General features: G+C 41.4%; 1 protein-coding gene across 1 annotated transcript; it reads right to left on the bottom strand.

Annotated features, from left to right (window-relative positions):
- Positions 1 to 2,566: 2,566 nt before the first annotated feature.
- Positions 2,567 to 20,855, bottom strand: LOC106496096 (eosinophil peroxidase-like). The gene is made up of 14 exons (XM_067309928.1): positions 20,827 to 20,855; positions 19,673 to 19,770; positions 16,370 to 16,375; positions 15,904 to 15,997; positions 14,851 to 15,026; positions 12,893 to 13,016; positions 10,009 to 10,138; positions 9,155 to 9,355; positions 8,709 to 9,024; positions 7,339 to 7,499; positions 6,667 to 6,919; positions 4,574 to 4,744; positions 3,289 to 3,526; positions 2,567 to 2,765 (listed from the first exon to the last, which is right to left on the bottom strand). Exons 1-14 carry the CDS (start codon positions 20,853 to 20,855, stop codon positions 2,567 to 2,569), a joined length of 2,196 nt encoding a protein of 731 aa, XP_067166029.1.
- Between the last annotated feature and the right edge of the window lie 1,153 nt (positions 20,856 to 22,008).

Here is a 22,008-nt window from a genome sequence, read left to right as displayed (position 1 = left end):
TGCATGCAGGCTCTGTAGCCAGGGGGTGTTACCAGGCTATAATGACTCCTCATCAGAGAGTCACCTACTCCACCAAGAAACTTCAGACTTGAGTCTAGCTTAGGTTGCCACTGCTTGTAACTTAGTCTTGCTCCCATTTCCTGCCCTCCTCTCCAGCTGTGCCAAGGAGAGATGGAAACAATATAATTTGTGCATGTTGGTATTTACTGAATTAATAGTATCTTGGGAGTTATCACTCCAGCCAGTTAATTAATTTTTAATCCTAACATTTGTGAATTACATTATGGCTTGTTTTTTTTATGCTGCTAGGTCTAGCTATGAACCATAGTCAAAGAAGTTCTGGACAGATGTTTAATTCACACCAGAACTGATGCCAAAAGTAGATAAGTGCATACTATGTATTTTACTAATGCCTAGCACACCCAAACACAGTTCACTTTAGGATTTAAATAATAGATGCCTCTAGGCATCAATATGCAGCTGCCATTCTCCAGTGTCTTTAAAGACTGAAATCTCTGTGCTAATTACAAACAGTCCAAACAATTTATGCTCCTGTGCAAAACAAGTTGATAAGGAAAGTTGTGATAATGATTACATGAACTTGCTAATTTCTGAGCAGGTATGAAGGATAAGGAGTTTGATTTAGAATGCTAAATTAGTAATGAAGAGATTGTAAACAAAGATGACATTTAAAGCCTGTTTCATGAGAGCACTGCAGCTTTCAGATTTGCTGCCCCTTCAAAATGGGAAGTAGAAAACTTCTGTCTTGGTTGTTAATCTCTTTGGAGAATCGTAAACTGTACAGCACCTGACTAAGTCTTGCCAACCTCTGAACATTTAGGACAACAGAAAACAAAATGTCACTACCCCTTCTGTCTGAAGAGTTGCACTGCTGGAAGCTTTTGCAAATGAATGAATTAAAAATCACAGTATACAACAGTAGATGCAGTTTTTAGTTTCTTTCCAGGAAAAGCATGTGCAAGAGGTTCAACTGACAGCAATCAGATTAAGCATGATGCAGGCAGCAGTTTTCCAAGAGCAGTTCAGCACCATTAGGAGTTCCCAACGTTGGTCCGAGGAATAAGATTAGAAACTGTCAATAAAGCAGAAAAGGCTACTGAGAGGCAGAAAGTCTTTCCTGGACATAATATTTCTCCTAACGTTTTTACTTGACTCCACAGCTTAAAACAGTCATTGATCATGGGTATTCAGTTTCCCCGAACACCCAGTACCCAGAGCCAGATACCCAGGTTTGCCTGTTTATCTTTTTAGATCTGAGACACTACAGTGCTTCTAGTCCTTTCAAAAGATAGCTTCAATGACCTAATGCCAGAAAACCCTTTGGACTTGTGCTTTTGGGGGAAATTTCTTGGCACTTGAGAATGTTTAACTTTTAACAGTTTCTGTTTAACACCCTGGGATTTCAACGTTGCTAGGTTATGCAAACACGCTTCAGATCATTTCCAGCCTGGTAGTAAAAAAGGCCACAGCTAGTGGCTCAGAAAATTTCAGTGACCATAAAGTTAAGTAAATAAAACTAATCTGGAAGCGTCTGTTGTTTAGAGAGAAGCAACTGGAAGATATTCCTGAAGACTGGGATGGAATGACCAAAATTTAGGGTCTTTACATCAGGTGGGAGCATGTCTTGCTTAAAAGTCAGTCTCTGTCTCAAAAACAGCTAGTCACACTCAATACAGGAACTGCATGGAGATGCTTTCCAGTCTGTGCCTTGCAGAAGGACACAAGTGATCCTAATATACTGTGATAATCTATACATGGTTTGCTAGAAGGAAAAGTTCAGTCAAATCCATTCTGCTCAAGCCAAGCCTGTCTCAGTTCTCCCTTCATCATTTCCATTTGGGAGAGCCTATGCCAAAAATACGTCAGTAGGAGTACAAAGCTAGTTCTAGTTCCTCTTCTCTTCTACATAAACACTGTCTTACTGTCTTTCAGGATGTGGCAGATCATAATCACTGATTGAGTGTAATAGTATTGTGGTGTCAGGCCATACAGTGTCAAAACAATTCGAAATATGTCTTAAGATGCTTTAAAGATTGAGGGAAGGCAAGGTGAGAGTGTGGTCTTGAACCAGCAGAGTTTGACTTTGAAGCAGATATAGACTAATTCTGATAGATCTTTCTTGACAGGAAGACTATCCATGAAGGAATCAAATAGTCTTGAAACAGATTATGCTGACTTGGAATAAAGCACTTTTAGAGGAACACACATTCACAGGGGCCAAAACAGATTGGATTGCCTGGAATTTTTCATCCAGTTGACAAGAAAGAGACAGGCTACTAAGGAATGATGAAAATGATAGATTGCAGAGAGACTAGGCTAGCAGTATGTGAGTGCCTCTGATGGTGTCTGAGATGGGACTAGCAGGGGACACCTCTCTCTGAGCATGGAGTTGAATGGATAGTCAAGGTGTTTTGGGGGGCAGAGTCACTACAATGGCCTTAATTCTTTTATTTCTCTAAATGCCCTGATCTTGTAGGTCATTTCTTATTTTTGACAGGCCTCAAGCAAGGAAAATCCATTGCATACCTTTCATGCCACTCGCAGGCTAATCTTTCCAGGATGAGAGGTTGAGTGTGTTGATCTCATGGCAGTCTACAAAGTTCTCAGGATAAATGCTGACCTTGAACATGTCCCTGGGTATCTTTCTGATACGAGTATTATCACAAATCACTTTTGACAGTGAGATTTTTCTCAGGGCATGCAGCTGCTGCAGAGTGAAAACTCCTGGTTTCTCCCACCAGAATCTGCAAAGATATTTTCAGAAGCATTTCATAATTGCTTTGAAGGCATTTGGTGCTGGTTATTTGCCAAGATGGAAATCTGGCCAACATCTCCTGCTCAGATCCACCTTGACTCATCAAGCACTAGGTGCACCCATTTGAAAAAAGTGTCTCCAGGGCGATCTGGGCCACCTCTGGATTTTTCCACTCATCTGCAGGGCAGAGAACTCACCTCTTTCTACATAGCCTCACAGAGGACATAGTGACTGATCCTCCCCGTTAGTACCCTGAGACCAAATGTCACCTCAGGCAGGAACAACTTCAGATTATCCATGGCATGGAGCTGGCACTCCCCAACCATATGGGTCTGTAAGTAGGGGCTGCAAATAGAGCCCGTTGGCAGCTGGGACTAAAATCAAAGTGTGAACCTTGCTGGGAGCACTCACTGACATGTTGGAGGTGGACTGGATCAATGTGTGGCATAAACTATCACCATTTTTTCCCATAGCAAATGCTGTGGAGAAGGTTTGCTCTTAGAACTGCCTACCTGTCCCCATCACGAAGATTTCTGAATTGGGTGCCAATGATGCAAGCCAGGAGAGGTCCAACTCTGCCCTGGGGAACAAAAGGCTCTGTGATTGCCCCAATCCAGAGGTCAATATTGTCTGGTGTCCCATACAGATCTATTAACTTTTTGGCCAGCTTGGAATTGCCTAGCACCTCAGAGAGTTCACCCACATTTTGAGGTTGGGAGAGCCCACAGAAGCGCCTCCAGGCATTGTAACCTGCAAAAGCAGAATGGCAACTGATCAGGACCCTTGTCTTCCCACTGTCTGCCTAGACTCAGGAGCTTAACACACATCTTTGCTCATAAGCAATGCCTGCTTCATCCCATGTCATTAAAGAATCTGGGAGACAGTATTTTCCAGGTGGACACAGTCACAAAACATGATGTTTTCAAAGGTCCTTTTTGTATGCACACACTAAACTAACAATTTGATTTGTCTTTACACAACATTGAGGATTCAGCACATTGTAAAGGTTAAAACTATCTGATGGTGAGACTGAGTGCACCAGTTCATGTGATTTTGTGGGAATTAAATTTCTAGGATCAAAATCCTAGAAAATAGTACTATTTGCTTGTGCTTAACCCAAGAGCACCAGTTCCTCTCCAAGACCCAGTGGTAATCACACCTGCGGGCAAAGACATAAAACAAGCCTTGATGGGCCAAGATGCTCTGCCTAACTTGTGTGAAGGTTGAACTTGGTTTCTTGGGCCTGTTTCTTCAATTTAGAGCTCTCTGGCATCTTTTGTGTAGGTTATATCTAAATTCTGCCAGGTTTTTCTGTGTATTTACTCTAGGTTACAGTTTTTCTGATTCATCCCAGAATGCCAAATTCATATCTAGGCCTTTCTGATACCATGTTTTGATTAATATATATTTTTTCCCCTTCACAAATGCAGTCTCCTCTGAAATAACTATTTCAAATACTTCAGCAAAGATCATTTTACAAATGCATCACTTAAACTCCATGTGCTTTTGCTTTGCAATACACCACTGCTTCCCCCCTTCTTTAATACATCAGGCCAGCTATCATCTTTTCTTTCCAAGCCCTTTGTCCTCTTCTTAAATCCCTCAGAAAAAGACCTTTATAATACAGAGAGCTCTTCTTCCCAGAACCTAACTGTCCACTGATCTTTCCTCCTCAAATCAGGGTGCTGCCTCTTCCCATTGGTAGGAAAAAAAACTTAGCACACTCTTGGAGCTACCTTAAATAGCTGAGGAAAAAGGAGTACTGTCCACAGGAAGTGTGAACTTGTATCTCTTTACCTGGAAGACCATGATCTCTTCCCCGTTGCAAGTTCAGAGCTGCTAGATCCAAACCTATTATCGCTGTCTGTTCAAAAAGGTGATCCTGGAGTTCCTCAACGAGCAGTTGACTCTGTTTCATCAGCTTTGCATGATCAACCATCATTCCTCGTATGAGTGGGTCAATGCCACCTGTGTTTGTTGCAAATCAAGAAAAGACACAGACTTTTTGTACCTAATTCTGGCTTTGATGGTCCCTTTTGTGCAGCTGAAACAGTGCTGCAGTAAATGTCCTTTCTACTTTAGGCAGTGTGGATTTCACCTAGTCCAGCCAAATGAGACTATACCACCTTCAGCTTAGACCTTTTGGAAGGATGACTATAGAGTAACTCTAATGATCATTTGATCTCAAGTGAAATTTCCAGGAAGGGCAACAGATACAGTAGTAGCAACACCTTCTGGGCACTGAATCCAGTCCCTTGCTTTTACAGGCAGAATCCCTTTCATCTACTCATCAAGTCCACCTTCAAACTAGGAGCAGAGTTTCCACCACAAGACTCCAACAGAAAACTGTTACACGCTCTCCTTCCTGGTTCAGACAGCAATGCCTAATTCCCACCCTAAATCTTAGGATGATAGCAGAATTAAGGTTGGAAAGGTTCTCTGAAGTCCCTGCTCCAACCCCCTGCTAGAGCAGGACTAGTTTCAAAACTAGAACAGGTTGATTAGGGGTTTGTTCAGTCAAGTTTTGAATTTGCCTGAGGATGGAGATCCCACCAGGTCTTTCAGCGCTTGTCCCAGAGACTCTTTTTCTTCCGTCTGATAGGAATTTCCTTTGATGTAGCTTGTGTCTGTTCCCTCTCTGTACACCTCAGAGAAGAGTTTGGCTCCATCTTATCTATAAACCCCCTCATTAGCCAGGTAGACTGCAATCAGATTCCACCTCTCTCCCCTCCACCCACCCTGCAGCTGTCCCTTCTCCAGGTTTAAACCCACTTCTTGTTTCCCAGACCCCTAGGTCCCTTTCTGCAGAGCTACTCCTTAGCCAGTCAGTCCCCAGTGTCTACTGATGCATGGGGTTCAGGTCCAGGTTTATGTTTTGCAATTATTTTGTTCGGAATTAGCTATTAATTGACAATTATTTATTAATACTTTAAATGCAATGGTGACATCAGCTCATCTCTTTTTGGCTATGTTGTTTTCACAGCCATTAAGAAGACAGAATTACTAAAACAAAGCAAAACTGGAAGCATGTGTATATTTTGGTGTGTTTTCCAGAACTAGTTAGACTATTTATTTTGGAAGAGACAACATTTGTCTCCCTTGGTAAGAATCATGACTGCAGATGTCAGTTATGTAAGCAGTGTGTCTAAAATCTCTTTGGAGTTATGAAGAGAGATGGCCACCACTAGAAAGCAATTATCCTGTCTTAGCTCAGTTAGACTGGGTGAGTCACCTTCTGGCAGTGTCTATTAATTACACAGCAATATAAAATAACTAGTTTAGACTAACCTAAATTTTGATTAACTGACATTTGGTGCCTTGAGGCTGATGCTTCCAAGAATAACGTGAGCAATTGCACTAAGTTTGCGCCGATGTACAATGCACACACTGTCAGGTCTCATTGAATTGAGACAGGCAGCAGCCTGAGAAATACCTTCGCTCTGCTGTGTTTTTCAGTTATTTACTGGCGTGTTCAGAAGATGGATGCAATTATCATTGCCACTAAAGTGGCTCTCTCTGAGAAGTTTGTGCTTGAGGACGTTCAACAGTTGGAGCATAACAACACATGACTTTTGGCAGGACTTCTTTGCCTGGGTACAATGCAGCGCCAATGTTACTAGGCTGTGTTTGGAGACAATTCTGCTTGTATCTGCAGGACTCTGTCCTGTTGTCCCACGTTTAGCAGACCACTAATTTGACTGCCTCCCCTTGGATAGACATGCCATGAGCATCTTCCAAGCTGAATGGCACCGTAATTTGGGTGACACCAATTAAATAAATGGAGCTGAAGAAGTTTTTGGTGTCTAGGTCTGCATGTCTTACCAGCTAACTACCACCTGAACATCTGCTTCAGGACTAGAGCAGGACTGCTGGCTGCCACATGTTCTTACCTTCCATTATAATTCTCCAGGAAGCGCAAAAAGTTAAATGAAGAGGAACATGAGAGAGTGAACCTAAAGGTTGAAAATTGTCATCTAAACGGGATACAAAAGGCTGTACTGAAGTATGACCAAACCGGAAAGCCAGGGAAAAAACATTTGCCACTGCAGGATCCACAGTCTCATTGTAGCCACTGTATAGAGGAATCCACTTTCTAATCTCCTCTGCAAGCAGAAGTGGAAGATAGTCTCTGTATGTTATTATCTGAAAGAGCATGTAAGCAGAGCTTGTGGTCAGTAGTTATAGCAGAAATGACATCAAAAGTCCAAATGCAGAACATGAATGTGAAGGGTAAAATAAGTAATAAAAAATGCTGAAAGGCAGCCATTTGCATCTGAGCAAGAGGAGGAGGACTTTCTATGCTTTCCATCCTGACTATTACTACAGAAGGTGACAAGAAGAACTGCTGAGTTGGAACATCCTAACATCTGCTGAACAAAATACACATGGATTTCACAAAAGCCCTTGGCAAGTGTACCATCTCCATCGGACCGTCTTTTTTCAGAAGCTTTTTGACTGCCTTAAAGAACTCTAACAGTTCTACAAAGCATGATTTTCCTCCTTTTCTGAGAGAAAAATAGTGCTAAGCATATGGATGATAAACAATGAGCAGTGACCAGTACCTGGGTCATAGCACCTATGATCTTTCGAGTCTCCTGGTAAAGCTTTTCTCCATCCCAGTGAGGATTTAATTTCCTCAGCTCTGTAACCAGGCGATTGTGTTCTCTTAGAAAGACAGTGTGCAAAGCAGAAAGTCCCAGGTTTTCAGCTACCCGTATATCACCTACAAATGAAAATATCTTAGGAATTTTGTAAACTGTTTTTTATTTCAATAGCAGATTTTTATGTCAGAACAGACAAGTAACATCTGATAGCATGACTGGTATTAAGGCTTGTGGCTAAGCTGCCTAGAGGTCATCACAAGGTCTGGTTTAACACACTGTACAAAACCATTAATGCCAGATATTTGTTTCCAGCACAGACAGACCATTCTCCCTCTCCAAACCATTTAGCTCTTATGGAGAAGGCGTTTTTGCCAATTTAAAATGTATTGCACATTTTCATGAGTCAGCTGTTTCTCATTTTGTGAAAATCTAATGCCTGCCTTCCTTATGCACATCAAGGCTTTTAATGATATTCCTTTGTATCAGCAGTGTAAAATTTTGGTTTTGAAAATTTGTCCCAGTTCACCCAAGTTATAAATGCCTTTGAGAGATCTGTGAATGTACTTTTAGTACAGATGCTGGACAGAAAGCTGGATGGCATGCAGTGAAGTCTCTCTGACAGAGGAGGATGGAAGAAACACTGAGCATCTGCTCATTCAGCAAGGAGTTTTTCTCCCACACATGGAATAAGACAATAATGTGCAATAGGATATACACTCTATATTCTTATGATTGACTTTGCAAACTTCACATTTCTAATAATTTTTTTAATGTTTTGCTTATGCTGGAGCACTTCTCATTTTAAAAAACTCTCTGTTCTGAATGTAAATTTGTTTAAATTTCAGACTGAAATTTCTAGACTTATCTTCTGAAGTAAGTTGAGTATTTTCAACTATTAAAAATGTAGAATGTAGTACTAGGGATAGTTAACTGTACTGATAAAAAGCTATTAACAGTTAGTATTGAGTTGAAAACTGAATGGTGAATTCTAGGTAGGTGAGAAAATCACTTAGAAGTTTTAAATAATGGTTTTTTTTCTATGGAAAATTTCTTCTATTTCTGGAAAGAACTTTTAAAGGGTGGATGACTTCCTATAACCTTTTTGGAAAATTAAAAAAATTTGTTTTTATGTTCAGTTCAACAATTCTTGTTCAATTCTTGTTCTATTTAATTTTCTCTATCCTTTACCTTACACAATGTCTTCCAATGACTCATACAAATATAATGAGTTATCAGTCACTTGACCATAATGATCTTTTTTGACTTTATAGGCCAGAGAAAGATTTTTGTTGTTCACATCAGAAAACTGCACCACAGACGTGTCTTACCTGCTTTAAAACAGGGGATGTTCATGCTCTTGTTTGTGAACACACAAACACTTTTTGTTTTATTCTCAAAGGGCAATAATTCCAACCCTGCATCAGTAAAATTCTGGTTCACAGCCATCAAACCCAGTTGGTTTGTCTGATTTCGAATACTCTTTGCCACAGACTGTTCACTACCATACACCATGCTGGCATCAAGGAATGAGCTGACTGCATTGATCTGCTCTCGAATAAATATCCTGGGATTGCGCACTGAAGCTGACTGGATGAACGGCATACAAGAATTTGATCTCTGCATCCGTGGGTCATCGGGGGGGAACTAAAGCAAACAAACATAAGCAATGCCTGAGAGAAAGTGGTGAGCTGTTATTTTTTAGCAAGTTTTAAGGCGTTTTAAGGTATTTGGGGGTGTTTTAAGGTAGCATGGAGTGGAATGAAGGTCATGATACCTTAATTGGGAAGCAAGGGGACTTGAAGGCACAATCAGTCTCACAGTGAAGCTCCTGGTTCACTCCTGCGCTACTGAAAGGGGCTAAATCCATATCGTGGTTGACCCACTGGCCCCAGTGCATGAAAACAAGAGAAAGCTCTCGATCGTGAGTGATGTTACTGTTGGCTGTTCGAGCAATTTCATTTGACACTTTTCGAACCTGCAGAAAACCAAAATGAAAATGTGTTTGACTATCTTTACCAGGATGAATTTATCTCTCAGTAGAAGACCTCCTGTGAGACCATGGACAAGACTATCTTAAATAGGCTCATAAGAGTTACCTTTGGCATTAAATAGACCTACACTGTGCCCCAGCTCTGTCAAAACTGGTGTAATGAATAGCCTCCAGCCCTTTGGCTGCTCCATCTTGACTCCACGCCTGGCAATCACTCAGCTAAGCCAAGTTTCGGAAGAGGCCTTTATTGTGCCTGAAAACTCATGTGTGTGCACGCATCCAGAAAGTCAGGAAGACAGCTGAGAAACACATGCATCTTATTGTTTATATAAAAAATCCTGCTATGTCTGAGCATGATCTGCATAAAACCTGGGGAGGTGCGTTTTAAAAGATGTTATGATATTGCCCATATTTTGCTTAGTGAAGTACTTGCAACATTTTTGCACAGCTCTGTCTCTGACAAACACATCAGCCAAAGCCACAGATCAACTGTAGAAAACAAGCTCCAAGTCAGTAACTGAGATCAGAGAAAAGTATCAACCAGTTTGCATTCCGGATGCTGTCGTTGTTTCATTTCTAATGGATGCAATAAGGGCAGTTTTCACTGTTATTATTTGGGCAAAAATAATGGTTCTTACCAGAGGGAGCGGAAATCCATTGTAAAGCTTTCCTTCGCTTACTCCTCTGGGAACAGACACTCCATCTTCATATTCTGCAGGTAGCCAGCGAGCAAATGCGTGATTGGAAGCTCCAAAATGAGAATGCTTTCTGGAATATTGGAAAAAGAAACACAAACACCTGTATTATTTCACAAATGAAAAGGTTTGTAGATGCAAATGTTTTGCAATCCTTTAAATCATGTTTGATTCCTACATAACAGAGGTGATGGCTGCGTTTTGTCCAGAAAACACTGAGAAAGTCATACCAAGATTATTACTGTAAATAAAAATCAACTTTTCTGAGGTTAAAAAAAGAGTCCTCATGTGACTATATTAATTTTATTTGTATTTTAAATCTTTGTTTCTTATCATATCTGTTTCCAGGGCTTCCCCACACAGATTCACAGAAGTGCTGTTTGGAAGGGACCTCTGGGGTCTGTTGTCCAGCCTTACAGCAGGACTGTCACCAATGATTAGGGTGGCCAAGGCTTTGTCCAGCTGAGGCCTGAAAACCTCCAAGGATGGAGATCTCCTACCTCTGTGGGGACCTGTCACAAGGCTGTCCCTTCAGGATTTTTTTTTCCCACGTCCCACACGAACCTCTCAAACTACAGCCTTTGACTGTTTCCCCTTATTATATTGTTTCATGCTACTGAAAAGACTTTGACTCCATCGTTTTGTAACTACCCTTCAAACAGATGAGGCAGCAACTACATCTCCCTTCAGCCTCTTCACTGCCAAACTAAACAAGCCCAGCTCCCTCCACACCTCCTCAGATGCCACATGCTCCAGGTCTTGGAGCATCTTGGAAGCCTGCTTCTGAGCCTTCTTCACTTTTTCCACATCCCTCTTGAACTCAGGGATCCAAAATTGGACCCTCAACTGTTGGTCATGTTCATTCTGATATAATTTGCTCATTTGCAATGTGAGTGCACCCTTCAACACATCTGCATGCCTACCAGTTTTGAAGGCAGGTTTCTTCAGATGACTTTGGATAATAGTGTTAGTCCTGGTTTGAGACTTGAAGCAGAAGCACTAAGAGCAAATTCCCGGTAGGCAACTATGAAACATCAGAAGTTTTCCCCAAACATCCTCTGAAATCACTTAGTCAATAAACTCAAAGTTAACTTCAGTAAACTAAGCAAACTTGAAAGGCAGTAGTTTATTATGTATTTCTACACTATTCTAAATTCTAAAAAATGTCATCAGTTAACTCAGTAACACTTGTTCAGAAAAAAAGTATTGCTGGTTGAGCTAATGATCTATGGCATATAAAGGGATGCATGTACACAAGCTCTCTGGGGGAAAACAGTTACTGAATATCAGCTGCTGCATAGCAATTCTCTGTATATAAGCTCTTACATCAATAAATGCTGGATAATACCTGCCCATATTAAAAGAAAGGGGTGCCATGCTCACAGTTTATAGCAGTGTGCTGTGAAATAAAAGAGTACCCTAGAACAATTAGCACACTGTAGCTGAAGCAATTCCACTGAATATTAAGAGCGCAGGAACACCACAATTCTTGTTTTGATTGGTATGACTGTCCTTACAGACAGATTTTTACAAAATATTTAGGCACTAACTCATGGTGTGCTTCTCAGGCTGAGTGAGATCCTTGTAGAAATGTTTAAGTTTCACAGAACTGCCTTCCTTCTGAGTGCAAGGTTGTCTCTGGCAGCTAGGTGAATTAGGAAGGCTGAGGACAACCCTAATCTAAGCCTAAGTAACAGCATGGACATTGTTGCCCTTGTGGGTGCTGAAGGTCCTGGGGACCATGGGCAAAAGTATAGACTAACTAAAAAAACGTGCAAAGTGAGTGTGAGCTTCCTGCATTTGTGATGTAGGGTTGTGCTCTGTACATGCATTTGGTTTCATACCAGTTACACATTGGATACAACCCCACTCAAATCTGGGGTCTGGGATGCCACACAAGGCAACAAATCTGTCAAAGAACAGGAAAGCAGCCCTTGATTTCCAGGTATCAGACTAGAAATTTTGTCATCTTCTGGTCAAAAAAAAAAAAAAGCTAAAGAGCAAATAAGCAAATAAATGTATAATCCCAGGTTCAAAGCAGGAGTGAGGGTATGCCCAAAAAGCTGAAGAACTCTTTTTTTTTTTCAGCTCACAGAATCACACTAGCCAGAGCTAGAAAAGCCAAGAATAAAAGTCTTCATTCACTTCCCATCCTTATACATCACAACAAAGTTTGTATTTGGGTAGCTACACAAATATGTTGAGAACTATAAATATACTTTCATTTGCATTATGCAACATATGAACAAGGCACCAAACCTAGACTTATGTGCCATGATGTTTAGTGAGTACAATAAACATGGATTATTTATATTCACAATGTCCAGGAGACCTACGCTTTTAAAAATCTTGCTCACGTATTCAGTCCAAGACATCTGAAATTTGACTGTCAATGCACTCAACAGATTCAAAGAATGGTGTCTGCCTGAACCTGGGCTAAATAATCCTATCCGCATCAAAGAAGAAAGAGAAGTGATTTTCTGAGGTCTCAAGATGAGTTAAGAGGCTGAGTTGGAATCACTTTCTGACTGCCACAGTCCCAATATCTACTTTCCTCTTCTTTTCATCTCCACCACCCCAAGAAGTAGCTTCCCTTCAGCCTAAGCAGCACATAGAGAGCAGTGGGCTCAAATTTGAAATTTCATGGAAAAGACATCTTTTTCATGCCAGGCAATAGGCAGAAATGAAGCAACTGTACAGGCATCACTGAAATGAGCAAGTCCTTCTTGCTGCTCTGTTGAAAGAAACTTATGCAGATGACCTAAAGGCATCTATCCTGAGTCAATACACAGACTGGAGACTCTCTTTGTCCACAGACAAATCCTACCTGTTGTTGCACTCTCCAGTGATGGTCCGATAATTGCTATCCTCTTCACATTTAATGGAACGAATCTGGTAGTAACAGCCTGTTTCTTTGAATATCATTTCCTTCTGTTGTCTATCTAGTAGGTCTGCAAGAGGAACCAGTAACAAAGTTTCTCTTTTCCATCTCTCAGCAACATGAGAAACTTGGCATGGAAAACAGAGCAGGTCTATGCTGAATAAGTCAACCACAAAATCCCACAAGAAAATACTAATTTGGGGGAGATTTAAAACATCTAATGACAGTTCAGTACCTTTTCTCTGAAAATGGTGCATAAATGGAGAAGGTTCATGCACTAACTCTGGGTGTCTAGAGTTGACAGCTTCTCTGAGAACACCCAGGGCTTTTTACACTGACGGAATTCAGAACATGATTCATCTGACCAAATGTAGGCATCTACCTTAGGGTGACTAGGTCTCCACTTGTCCCTCTTTTGTTACAGATATTTGTTACCCAGCATATAATGATTTAAGAGCATATACACAGAAAGTGACTCTGCACCAGCTGATATTCAGTAACTGGTTTCCCCAGAATAATTTGTGTCTCTGTGCCCCTCTACTTGCCATAGACCATTAGCTCAACCAGAATTACTCTTGGAATACCTAAGTCTACCCTTGTCAGCCACAATCCATGGAGAGTCCAGTGGGTGGTTCATCCTCTCCTCAGGCAGATCCCAAGGAATATGGGATAAAACACCTCCAACAAGTGCCTTTTCCTCTCTATGAAAATTCTGTTCAACCTAAAACCTAGCCCTCATGCAGCTAACTTCAGCTGAGACAAATCACCTCCAAGAAAAAATGGTGATGTGGAGATTTGAGAAACAATGAGAAGAGTAGGCAGACACTGAGTTTTAGGAGAGAGGGACAATGCCACAGGGCTCAGCTCTTAATGAAGCCTTGCACAGGAACTGCTTTGCACTGGCAAATTATCGATGCTAGCTGGGTAGACAAGGACGCTACTGCTGCCTATTATATGGAAGAGCTGCATTCCAGTCTGTGCTCCAGTAGATGAGCATTGAGCCCAGCATGTCCTGGTGGCTGATACGCACTCCTGAGAAGTGACAGAATTTAGCTCTAATCATGAAGGTCATGTGTTAGTTGTTTTAACTCCTCTAACAACTGATCTATCAGGAAGAAGACAAGGTGTGCCGTCAGCACCACAGGAATGATTTGGAGAGCCCATTTTGATTGATATCTCAGAAACATTCAGGCAAAATAGATGAGAAATCTCTAATCTGTGAATCCCTTCTGTTCATTAGCACTGTCAGGATTTGGGCATCTAGAGTCATGCTAAATTGTGAGCTGAGTCAGAACTGTGGAGGTATAGCATCTGGATTTGAATTGTTAATTTGGTGCCTAAACCCCTTTGTGGATCAGCTCTAATCTCTGAGCAAGGGAAGCTGGTATGGCATGGAACAGTCTTGCAGGAGAATAATGGGGAGCACCATCACCAGCAATATTTTACACTAAACTGGAAAAAAAATCGGGAGCTCTCAGAACGATACACCCTGGACAGCTGGGCATGAGGACCAGAAGTCAAAGGTGGGCTTCTATTCCCAGGGGCAGGAGTCTCCCAGCACTCAACGCATTTTGCCCCAGATTTAGCTCACTTATTGTTAGCACCCCTGTTATTATCCTTCTCACCCTAGGCTGTTTTTATAGTCAAAGGTATGAGAAAGGCACTGCCAAAGAAGATGATTAAAATAGGAGGTAGCTTGGGTCTGCCTCTGGACATGCTTTATCTTTCTACCACTTGCAAGGTCTGGTCACCTGGGGCCTTAAAGTCAAGTGGAAACACCTTTATTGTGAAGGGTTTTATCACCATTTATTTGAATCATGGCAGAGCTGCCCTCTGACTTTCTTTCTGTGATAGCTTTTCTGCTATTAGCTGTATGCAAGATATTTTGGTCTAAAGCACATTACCTGTAACGTTAAAACCCCCTTTCCCACACAGCTGGAGCTTCCTTTTCAGTAGTTTCAAAGTAGTTTCCAAATAATCAGCAGCACGGACTGCAGATCTGGTTCTTCCTACTGGCTCTTTTAAGTGCTTCAGGAAATCTGCTGGTGTGGCATCCTTTTCCTCTAGTTTTCTCTTTGAGCTAAACATAAAAGAGTCCCATTAAGCACCATCTTCAAAATCAGACCTGGTCTGTTGTGCTGGGCTGGGTCATGTTCATGTACACAATATCACTATTCTGCTCACCTATAACAAGCTGGCTACTCATCAAGTTTACACATGTCCAATTCTTAGCTGAATTTTGGCAAACAAATGATTGTGATCCCTTATTTTCAGTTTGCATTATGTTCTTGTCACAATAAATTTTGGTAAATTATGTGTAAAGCTGGAACAATATATGAAAAAAATGATTTATTCAGTGACTGGATAACTTTTTACATTTAATATGTCACAAGATACAGTCTATGAACAGAGAGACAGTCTTGGTCATGTTGTCTCTCTTTCTGGCCCCATGGATCTTTATTGCACAATGAAACACCTTCCATAGGGTGAACAGAGAGATGCTCCTCTCCAAAACAGGCTGCTGCCTGGATTCAACCTTTTGGGGCAATAAACAGAGGGATACCTAGTTTCTGAGTTCCACCAAAGCTTATTTGTTACAGGGTATTCATCTGCACAGCTCTCTCATGACTCTGCTCCTTTTGGAGAAAGACAGAACTTCAGCACCCAGGAGAGAGCTCAACATGTATTGGCCTACTCATACCACTACGGACTACAAAGAGAGTGCATGTAACAGTGGTGTAAGTGGTGCTGGGTGCTGCAGGGTGATGAAGGGTGGTCCTGAGGCTGAGAGAGGGCACTAGAGGCCAGGAAGGCTGAGCAGAAGAATCTGTCTGACTACCTCAAAGAGACCCCTTGAACAAAGGTGTCTCCATAATGAATATGCATTAGGAACTAGAAGAAATTTATTTTCTCTTATTTCTTTGTAATGTTAAGCCCCTCATGCAAATTGGACTCACCTTTCTCGGGCACGTAAGTATGCTGCATTTACCAGCTGTCTGGCTTCACTAATGCTGCTCAAGAGAGATGAGTCTGATAGCATCTTTGAGTACCCTACTCAAAAAAGAAAAGAGCAGGACATAAAGACACTTTGTGATGTACATCAGGAGCTAAAGGAGCACATTTTTTCATACATCATGCTTTGAATATCTTGGACAAATTTTGAAGCACTTAAAACCAAGGCTAAACTTAGACCGAGTATCTGGGTACTATTTAGATTCATTATCTTGATGACTTACATCTTTCCCACAGGGCTAATTCTGCCTAGTTGTCCTTCTCCCTTCGCTTCTTCTGCATAAAGCTCTTGTACCAGGATCTTTGTACTCATCCTTGCAAGCCTCTTTTAGGAAGGAAATTAATGTGTAGGGATGTCTGAGCTGATGTCTGCCTTTGCTGGAGCTTTTTACCTTCCCATTTCAAGCTTACATGTGGCTGCTACACTGAGCAAAGCAGGTTAGAGGCAATCCCATTACATTATCCCAGATGAGGCAAAAATGTGTAGTATGAAGCTGTAGCTGGAGACCACAGGAAGCTTTCCTGACTTAACTTTAAATGCAGACAGCTCGGCTAGTCCTTGGCCTTTCTGGGCACTCCAGGCACCACCTAGCTGTGCTCAGGTACACATCCAAAATAGCTCAGACAAATCATACCCTCAGGCATCTCCCCCTCTTCACTGGGAGGCCACGCTGAGTGTGGCATCTACATTGCAGATGCCCAACGGAGGCAAGATGAACCTCAAGCTAGATGTGCTGAAGCTCACGACAGGCAATGACTCTGCTTTGTCCACACTAGGTTCGTCTCAGAACCTTGCTCCCACTGCACCAACCTGTTGACCAGATGACAGAGGGGCAGAAACAGGTTACTGGGAGGGCAGCTGCCAGGTTAGTATGGCAGGAGCAGCAAAACATATCCTCCAGTTGCCATCAAAGCAACAATATGTAACACAAGGAATGGCGGTGAAGAATGGGAGAAGAGGACAGGGTGAAGGAGCTCCAGCAGCAGTAACAGGAAGTGCAACAAGGAACTGAGCAAACAAATGACACAAAAGATCTTGCAAAACTGAAATTACCTTTGAGAGCTCCAAAACGCAATAAAAATTGGCCGACAGGTTCATAAAGATAATGGGAACTGAATGGGTACAAGAGGCTGCATGGATACACACAGAGAGTGATTGGACAAGCCCTGGCTCCTAAAAAAATAGCTGAAAACTAGTTAGAGAAAAATGGATAAAAGTGAGAAAAGAAGACAGGCATTATCTATCAGGTCCCCTTAGTGTTCATCTAGTTGTTTCCCTGACAGATGCCTTTGTGTGAAAGGACAGGCAAATTTTGCTGCAGCTGGGATTTAAAAATAATCAGCAATTGTTTCACTTGGGTGTAACTGAACTAATAAGGCCTGATCATGCATGATATGACCCTAACATTGAGCTCTGGCATCCTGGAGGAAAGGCCGTTCTCCCCAGGACTGGGTTCTAAGAGCACACGAGACCACAAGTCTGCCAGAGTTTTTGGGTGGGTTTGGCAATAATGTTTTTTAAATGCATATGACAACAGGGTTTGTGAACTCTAGTGCTAGGTCTTATTACAACAAAATTTAGTACAGAGAAAATTCAGATCTGCCTGGGAAGAGGACAAAGGCATTTGTAACATCCCTTTCTCACACGTGTACAGGTGTCTCAGTGGGGCCTAACTTTCTATTCAGCCACTCATTGGCTTTCATGATTTCAATACATCCCACATGGTCCTCCTGAGGCCCTTAGGCATGGGTCACTGGGTTCCTCTGCAAGGTGCTGTTACCCTCACTTGCTCAGTCTTCTGCCTGCAGCTGATTCCAAGGTTCCTGCCCCCAGCTTGTCCCACCTCAGCCCCTGGCTTGATTACTGGCCTGGGGTGCTCTGAACCCACAAACATGACTTTGAGGGTCTTGGAGCCCTTTGCTGCCAGAATAAAACTCTGGATTAGATGGTGTTGCAACAGCTACATCCTGTCCTACAGTTCTCCCAAAGCAGAGAAAACTGCTGGTCATCCTCCTTTTGGTTCACTGTATGGTGATCAGACCTTCAGCATAGTTACACAACCCAACCCATTGCTTCTGCATTAAGGCTATACATTATGCTAAAGTGTACCCTTGCACATGTTTGCAATGTACAACCATGGCATGTTCATGTCTGTGCATGAATTGTTTGAAAGAGTATCTCAAGCAAAAATTGCTGCTTGCTTTCTAATTTGATTTTCTCTAGCTTCCCCTTCCAGGCACCATCCTGTCCCATCTACTGCAAGTGAAGGCTTGTAGTTGTGACCTTTATTCTGGAGCATGCTGCGAGTTAGAAGAGATGAGTTTGGAACTAAGCATGTAAAGGGCCACCTGGTTCCTTGAACCTAGTCTCTTTTTATGTCAGGTGCCACCTGCACAAGGTCCTTTTTACAGTCTCCATTCTGAAGATAGTAAAGTTAGTTGTGTGAAATTTCCACTTATAATTATCCACTTATAATTATTTGATTTTGAAGTTACTGAATTTTAAGTTCTTGGGCCAAAATGTGCATGAACACAATGCATGTAAGTTGGATATTAATAGTGAGATAAAACAGTTCATCTCTTCCTATGAAAAAGCATAGAAGAAAACAATCTTGCAAATGCTAGCATTTTCTTTGAAGAGTCAGACTATAACTGAGACATGGAAAAAAAGACCTGAATGTGACAAAAGAACCATCCTTCTCCCCATTAACTTTGTTCTCAGAAATGAACTGCACACTTCTGCTGAAACTTTCAAAGAAGTTTCTGTAGAAAACTTCTGTGGAAAAGAGAAGAGATTACTTTTACTTATTGTATAAGTAATCCCACTGAGGAGCACAATGCTTCTCAGGTGTGAAAATAGTGGAAACCTCATTTTCAAAATACATAGGAAAATAGAATGTCATATGTCTACAGAACACAGAACAACTTGTTTCTGATAGGGCAATGGATTGTGTGACAGTCATATATAATGTGGGAGATGAGAAGTAAACGCAATGAGATGATATGACAGTGAAGCCCTGTGGGAACATCCTGATCCTAGATTCACATATCCACTGATACTGGGAACCCTCCCCACAATTATATGGGTAAATACCAATATCCTTATATCTCACCCATTCACACCTTCATAATGCATGGCCCTACATGACAGTCATTTTGATCCAGAATGTCCTGAAGCCACTTTGCCTGTGATATGGTACTTTCAGTGCACCCATATTGGATAGGACTCGTTGCATATTTTCACGTTGACCTGATATTATATTGTTTGATGTAGTTACCAAAAATCCGCTGAAAGTTACAGGACCGTAAATGATCATATAGTAGTAGTTTGTCATCCATTTCACAGATCTGACTTGCATGGTTATGGGAGGTTTTGAAGGGATTATTTTTTGCCCTTCTTTTTGAAGATATTCTTCCTCGAAGAAGGGACATACACTTAGAACATGCCTAGAAGAAGCCAAATACATGACCTGTGACTCAGTCTGCCTGTCATAAAATGATAATCATGCCCTTTGAAGACCAAATATAGACAAGTTTCTTGGGCATTGATTTCATTTTTGGTGAGGAAGTCTACAGGATATTTCAAATTTGTACTTGAACTATATCTAACTAAGAACTCGGACTGCGTTCTGGCCCAAATCCTCCACACAGTATTACACCCTTTTAATCACAGCAGCAGCAGCAGCAGCAGCAGCAGGAGAAATGGAATCTTACTATTTAATGAGTCCAATGCCCCGACTAGGCACAAGGTGATGATGGATCCTAAGAGAGTAATTCTTGGTTTTATCCCTAGAGAGAAACACAACAGAAGTCTTCTCAATTAGCTGTAACTGAATGGGCAGGCTTTCACCAAAGCATCAAAAGAGAGTGACTGTTCCTGTTTGGTTTGAATATTTCTTTCAGAATCTATGAAAAAAATACAGACTGCCTCTGATCATGTTTGTAGCTTGGCTGAAGAAGCTGTAAGTGTTGGTAGGACATGGGCCGTACCTGTGATGTGGGGCATTCAGTAAATTGAACAAAATAACTGCCAAGGAGGAGGTAGCCAAATACAGTTCAGCCTTCAGCAATGAAGACTGTCAGGCAGGTGGACTGGAAGAGGGCAGCATCCTGGTATACTGAATGGTAAGGAGGGTCCGTGGCAGGTGGCTAGCATAAAGAAGATTAGACTCAATATGTCCACTGTCATCCTGTCCCCTCTGCCCCCTTCTTTATATTCTTATTGATATGCTGAGCAAAACAAGCTGCTAAGACTAGCACAGGTCCTCCAGCCTTTGATCTCCTTCTTTAGTCTTCTTCATGATCCCTGATATTTGTCACTAATCTTCTTCACACCAACACCAGAACTGTGTATCATTTGATCGTTCGTTCGTTCTATCGAACACTCGCTCAATCGTTCTATATACAGAGGCAGAGTACCTTCCCTGAAAGGAGACAACTGGAAAGTTACAATTAGATATATTTAAAGTCATTTAGTCAATATTTTAATTGACTCAGATTACAATAGGAAATACTGACAAAGTTTGGAAGAACTAATGAACTACATACAGTGGGGCAGGTTATCTTTTATTTGCAATCTGTGGAAACTTTTGAACCATATTTTCAGGAATTTAAGGCTGCTTATTCCTAGCAATCTTTTACTGCAGGGTATCACCACATGAGACAGAAAAGCTCTCTTCTCTCACTTCTTAAAATAAATGTATTTCATGTATGGCTGGAGAATAAGGAAGGATGAAGGAGCACCAGCTCCTAGAGCTCTACTCTGTCTCCTCATCTCCTTGGGCTTATCCAAAGAACACACCAATACCCACACCAGAAATATCAAAGCATTTAAATACAGAAAGAAAATTAAAAAGCACTGATCTCACCTGCCATGTCTGCAGAGCTGGTAGGGCATTTGGAATAAGGCGGCCTTTTATAGCATCTGCATTTAGCTCAGGGCAGAAATTAGCTGAGTCTGGTTTGGGCGTGACCAAAAGAGGAGAACTTGGGACAAGACTGAGCCAAGAGGAAATAGTTGTTTTACTTTCCTGGACTAAGCAGAAAGGTGTGCACTGCTCCATTCCTTATGGTAAGGGTTGACTTCCTTTTTGACAAATCAGTAAAAAAGACAAAGTAAAAAAAAAACAAGTAAAAAGTAAAAAAAAAAACAGGAATAAAGGCACACATTTCTCTTCTGCAAGGTAAAAGAGATCGTCTTAATGCTATTATTGCAAAAGATGATAGTGGAATTTGTCTTCTTTTTCCCTTTTCCTTGACATGTCTGTTGGTTTGGAAAATGTGCCACATGCCAGCATTGCTTCTGTGAGGCATACCGAGGTCCAAATATGGTAGGTCTGAATGAGGGAACTGCGGGCTGCAGGCAATTTCTGTAAGTTCAGAATAACCGACGTGAACTGTAGACCATGGGCATGCAGAAGAAAGATATATTTGTTCATCAGAGAGCAACACAAAACTGTAAGTGGTAATCTGCTATTGAAATTCATAGATTTGGTAGGATTGAATAGATATGATGTTTATAAAGGATAAAAATTGAAAATTTCAACCTGACTTTAAAAGGACGTAGTTAGATAAATGCCATTCGAGGCACCCACAAAAATTTGCCAGGAAAACCAAAGCTGTCTCTGAACTAAAATTGGTTAGCTAAATCACTGTTAAATCATTGTGAATGCCAAAGACCAGACAAAGAACCAGGCAGTTGTATGAAGCAGACTAGAGCTGTCTCCAGTCAAATCAAATGTATATTAATACAGACAACAAGTTACCTCAGTGCAAACAAGAATAGGTCAGAAGTACAGAATGGGATATTTCATCCTGAAATATCTGGAAAAGGCCAAGATGTTGGGTTGGTCAAGTAGTTGAGCATGAATTCCAAGAGCTAAACAGTGGGAAAAGAGGATGCACTTCAGTGTATAAACAGGAAGGTAGTATAAAGAGTTTACTTATTTGAACATCAGTCATAATGACTTCAAAAGACTATGCTGAGCGAAAAAGTTCTAAAGATGGCACCCAATGACTCTTCAGTGTTGCAGCTCAGAAGTGAATTTCAG

The sequence above is a fragment of the Apteryx mantelli genome, chromosome 22 (genome assembly GCF_036417845.1).
Source record: "Apteryx mantelli isolate bAptMan1 chromosome 22, bAptMan1.hap1, whole genome shotgun sequence".
In the NCBI taxonomy this organism is placed as follows: domain Eukaryota; kingdom Metazoa; phylum Chordata; class Aves; order Apterygiformes; family Apterygidae; genus Apteryx; species Apteryx mantelli.
This window is presented reverse-complemented; position numbering and strand designations above follow the sequence as displayed.